The 4,461-nt window shown below is 39.1% G+C and overlaps 1 protein-coding gene across 1 annotated transcript in view; it reads right to left on the bottom strand.

The window, feature by feature from the left end:
• Positions 1 to 4,461, bottom strand: part of TPR (translocated promoter region, nuclear basket protein) — a gene marked incomplete in the record, with an annotated part of 40,972 nt that overhangs the window by 31,754 nt on the left and 4,757 nt on the right. Inside the window, 5 exon segments of the mRNA XM_072419300.1 lie at positions 39 to 119; positions 1,598 to 1,690; positions 1,880 to 2,044; positions 3,143 to 3,246; positions 3,684 to 3,780. Of these exon segments, the coding sequence (XP_072275401.1) occupies positions 39 to 119; positions 1,598 to 1,690; positions 1,880 to 2,044; positions 3,143 to 3,246; positions 3,684 to 3,780 (540 nt within the window).

The raw sequence follows: 4,461 nt of genomic DNA on the forward strand, positions 1-4,461 counted from the left end.
GGAGATTAAACCAAACATTTATTAAAGCATCATCATACCTTATACAGATTACATAGTTTAACATTTGCCTTCAGTTCACTATGAAACTTCTCCTCCAGGCTGGACTGCTGCTCTTTTGCCTAACAAAAGGGAAAAAAGTACACTAAATTAAACGCAAAAATCATTTCTGCACATAAAAAAATATATATAAAAAAAAAAAAAAAGATGCAGAATGGAATCTACTTCCTAGATGCCTGATCGGTTTACCAGCCATGAAACTTCATCAAAAGTCAAAGTGAGATGAGAAACTAAACAGCAGTGACAGCAAGTGCATCACTTGAGGTGGGGGAGTTTCAGATATCAGAGGTCTTGATGTACAGAACTAAACCAGTAAACCACTGATTGAGAAACAAAAAAGGCCAATAGGGTGATGTGAAGAACCTGACAAGCTAACCATGGCTCTGAGACTTCAGTTTCTTGCTAGAAGGGTCCTTAACCAATGCAATGTCCCCATTTAATGTACATCGCTGCAAAATAAGTCGGTGCTATATAAATACTATTTTTTAATAATAATGATGTTAGTATTATTAATAATAACATTCCTCAGAGGTTAGCACTCCAGCCTTTGCAGCGCTGGGTTGCAGGATCGAACCTTGGCCAGGACATTATCTGCATGAAGTTTGCATGTTCCCGCGTGTTTGTGGTGATTTCTTCCGGGTACCCGGTTTTCTCCCACATTTCAAAAACATGCAGTTGGGTTATTTGGCTTCCCCTCAAGATTGACCTTAGACTGTGGTAATGACATATGACTATGGTAGGGACATTAGATTGTGAGCTCCTTTGAGGGACAGCTAGTGACATGAATATAGACTTTGTACAGCGCTGAGTAATATGTTGGTGCTATATAAACACTGTGTAATAACAATATTATTAATCCCATCCAAAGATGGTAGCAGATTTATTCAGGTGTGTGACAATTCACTACACAGGGGTAGTTTCCCCACTTTAGAAAATGGTAAAAAAAAAAAAAAAAAAAAAAAAACCCTTTGGCAGACTACCGATTGAAGCAGTGCCTCAGACCACTGAGCTCAGGGGTAGTTTCCCCACTTTAGAAAATGGTAAAAAAAAAAACAAAAAAAAAAAAACCCTTTGGCAGACTACCGATTGAAGCAGTGCCTCAGACCACTGAGCTCAGGAGACTGGATCTTCCGTAAGTTACTTGCACAGGAAATTCTAACCCGACCATAGCACACAAGGACTATGTATATTGGGTTATGCAACCTCAATACTTTACAGCAGTGGTCGCCAACCTTTTGGTTGTCACTGACCCCTAAATTTCATGTTTCAAGCCCTGTTTCACTGAAGGGGGAAGAAACTTTCCCCAGAATGACGTCATGATGCCAGAACCGGTGCACTCAGACCTGCGATGGGAGAATGGACGGGTTGTGTTCAGAGACCTAAGCCATCTACTGCCCCGAGCCTGAGATCTGTACGGCGGACCACCAGAATTTTCTTGCGGACCACCAGTTGGTGACCGCTGCTTTACAATAGTAGTTTCAGAAGGGCTTGAAGAAGTTTAGCCATTTCAGCATATTTATCCTAAAGCATAATCACTTGCCTCTTTTAACTTATTCATAAGATCTTCCACTAGTTTCTGTAGATTCTCATTGCTTGTCTTTAGGCTTTTCATTTCATCTTCAAATCTAGAAACCTGCAAAGAAAAATCAAGATTAAGATTGTATAGATCAGTTGCTTAGAAAGACGTAAAATAAGTTTGATGGCCTGTTTAGAACCAATGTTGACCAGAGTTCTATTAAATGTATTTGTGTATTATGTGTGGTGTTTGTTATGGTCAATTTATATGTAAATTGAAAAGCATTGCCTGCACTCATGAGGTTACCTCATCTTTCTTAGTTTCCAGAGTTGCCTTGAGTTTCAGTATCTCATTGCCTTTCTCTCGCTGAACTGATAAGAGTTCATCAGTTTTAGATCTTAGTTCAGTATTCAGCCAGTTCTTCTGAGTCTGTAGAAGTTCCTTTTCTTGTTCCAAACGCTTCTCACGATACTTGAAAAACACAAAACCAAATGAGATTAAAACTATGATACACACTGACGAGGAAAAATCATTCAGGTTTCTGAAATATAACCACAAGCAATGTAAAGGGGACTTAAACTCAACATTATATGTAAAGGGAAAAGTTATTTATTTAAGTTAAAGTAAGTGCAACACCACACCGATCAAGACTGAATGGAAGCGCAGAACCCCCCCCCCCGAGATACTCCCGTCACGCACCCCGGAAGGCTCTGGGTGCTCTTCTGTGTATGCCTGGTTTCACTAGGAAAAGAAAGATGCCAATCTCACGCATGTGCAGCGAGATCAGCTCTCCTTTTTTCTCCTTCACAGCAGCTATGTCAGCCAATCTCGCACATGTGCAGTGCGAGAACGGGTAACATAGCAAGAAGACCGGAAAAGAAGATTGAAGATGGCGGCGCCTCGAAAGAGGATTTCTAGGATGACGCAGGACTGGATTGAGGGAAGGTCCAGCTCCATCAAGGAATTAAAGGTAATTGTAATTTTTTTATTTTCAGTTTAGTTCCACTTTAAAGGTTAACTCAAGTCTGTAAAGTGGAAGATATTTACATTTGCAGAACATTACATTAAAATCTATGTAAACCCCAAATCTAATCTGAATACATTTTCTTGTGCAAATAAGTTTAGTGATTCTGGAGATCCTGCAAGTGATAGTAATTTGCAGGCTAACAACTCTAAGCCATGGCTTCACAAGTAACAGCAGTGTGGTCAACCTGCTGGCCAAGCTACTTCAGCAGCCCAACAGCAAATACCTGCAGCAGGATCCCTAGGTAATAAACTGTGCTGAGGAAAAAATGTATATACAGTCATGATGAAATACACTGACTTTACATACTATGTGCCAGAATGCACCAACAAACTCCTAAGTTTCATTTTTAATTTGTCTACAATGATATATCTAGCGCCAGCATAGTGGTTCACATTCCAAATACAGAAGCCACTAAACACATGAAAATGATCCGTTATTCCTTCTTCCTCGTCTCCTTCCCAGTAAGCAATGATGTACACAATAACAAGATCAGCTCTGGGGGTTTCATTTGCTTCATGTAACATTGATGAGCTACAACTTACCTTTATGGACACCTCAGATGACAGCAGCTCATCCAGTTTGAGTTGCAGCTCTACTTTTGCTGCATTGGCTTCTTTCAGTTTCTCATTAAGGCGTTTTGTATCATCTGAAATGACAACATAGTTTACATGGTTAGTCAGGTTGAGAAAAAAAAAAAGACAAATCTATCAAGTTCAACCAATAAGGAGGTAAAACATATCCCAGTTAAAACCTTATATACATATTAAATCCAGATAAAAAGAAAGAAAATCAAAATGTAGGGGGAAAAAAATCATGACCAACTTATTACAAAGTATTATGACGACATGTTACACAGCGCTGTACAAAGTCCATAGTCATGTGACTAGCTGTCCCTCAAAGAAGCTCACGTTTCCAATCAGATTATAATAAAATGCTTTTTAGAATGGATCTTTACAGACAAAATAGTAAAATAAAACCAGTTCATTGTTTGGGTATACATACATTAGGATTCCTTCTCAATATACCTAAATTATTACAAATCAAGATTACAATACATCAAATACAACAATAATAGAAACGCACCGTTGAGATGTTCCAGCTCCTGTGCTTTACGGTCATTTGTCCGTACTAAATCTCTTTTCTCAGCTTCAATTGAATCTTTATTTCTTGTTAGCTGACTCTGCAAATATAGTAAAAGGTGAAATACGTTTTACATCGGAAGCACAAAGCTGCTTTAATACTATGAATAGTCCAGGGTTCTCCCTAATCCCTTTTAGCTGGCCGCACCAGCCGGCACTTTTCAGTAATCACCTGGCTGCTTTTGGGTGGTTACTGAAAAGTTGTATCACAATACAGGGGCCACCACCAGGCTACAGCTTAGCTTCTTCCCACCCAGCTTAAAAACTTTTCTGGGGAAAATACTGTAGACATTTTAGTATTACAAAAAGGAACTTTATATTCAGTGAAGTACTGAAATACATTGAGGTGGTCATGCTGTCAGTGTGCAAGTATATTGAATAAGAAAAAGTTTAGAACAGGTTGAGTCCTGGACATGAAAAATTCTCACACCAAGTCTTACAACTCAATATGTTTTTGCTGATGTTAGAATTTCATATAAAGTAGTCACAGCCCACGGACATCATGACATTTATTATGGGACAGCACATGAGGAATTTGAGGACCCACACTAATCCCTGGAGACTGAATTTAGGACTAAGGTAAGAAATGCTACATCCAACTCTGGGCAAAAAGGAAGTTAACCCTTGCAGTCCATGTGTGTGGGGACATTACAGGGTTAAGTCCTACCATTATCCAGGGTTTAGCTTAAAGAACTGTAAGAGGTGAATAGGAATCATTGAAG

Source organism: Pyxicephalus adspersus, chromosome 8 (assembly GCF_032062135.1).
Source record: "Pyxicephalus adspersus chromosome 8, UCB_Pads_2.0, whole genome shotgun sequence".
NCBI lineage: Eukaryota > Metazoa > Chordata > Amphibia > Anura > Pyxicephalidae > Pyxicephalus > Pyxicephalus adspersus.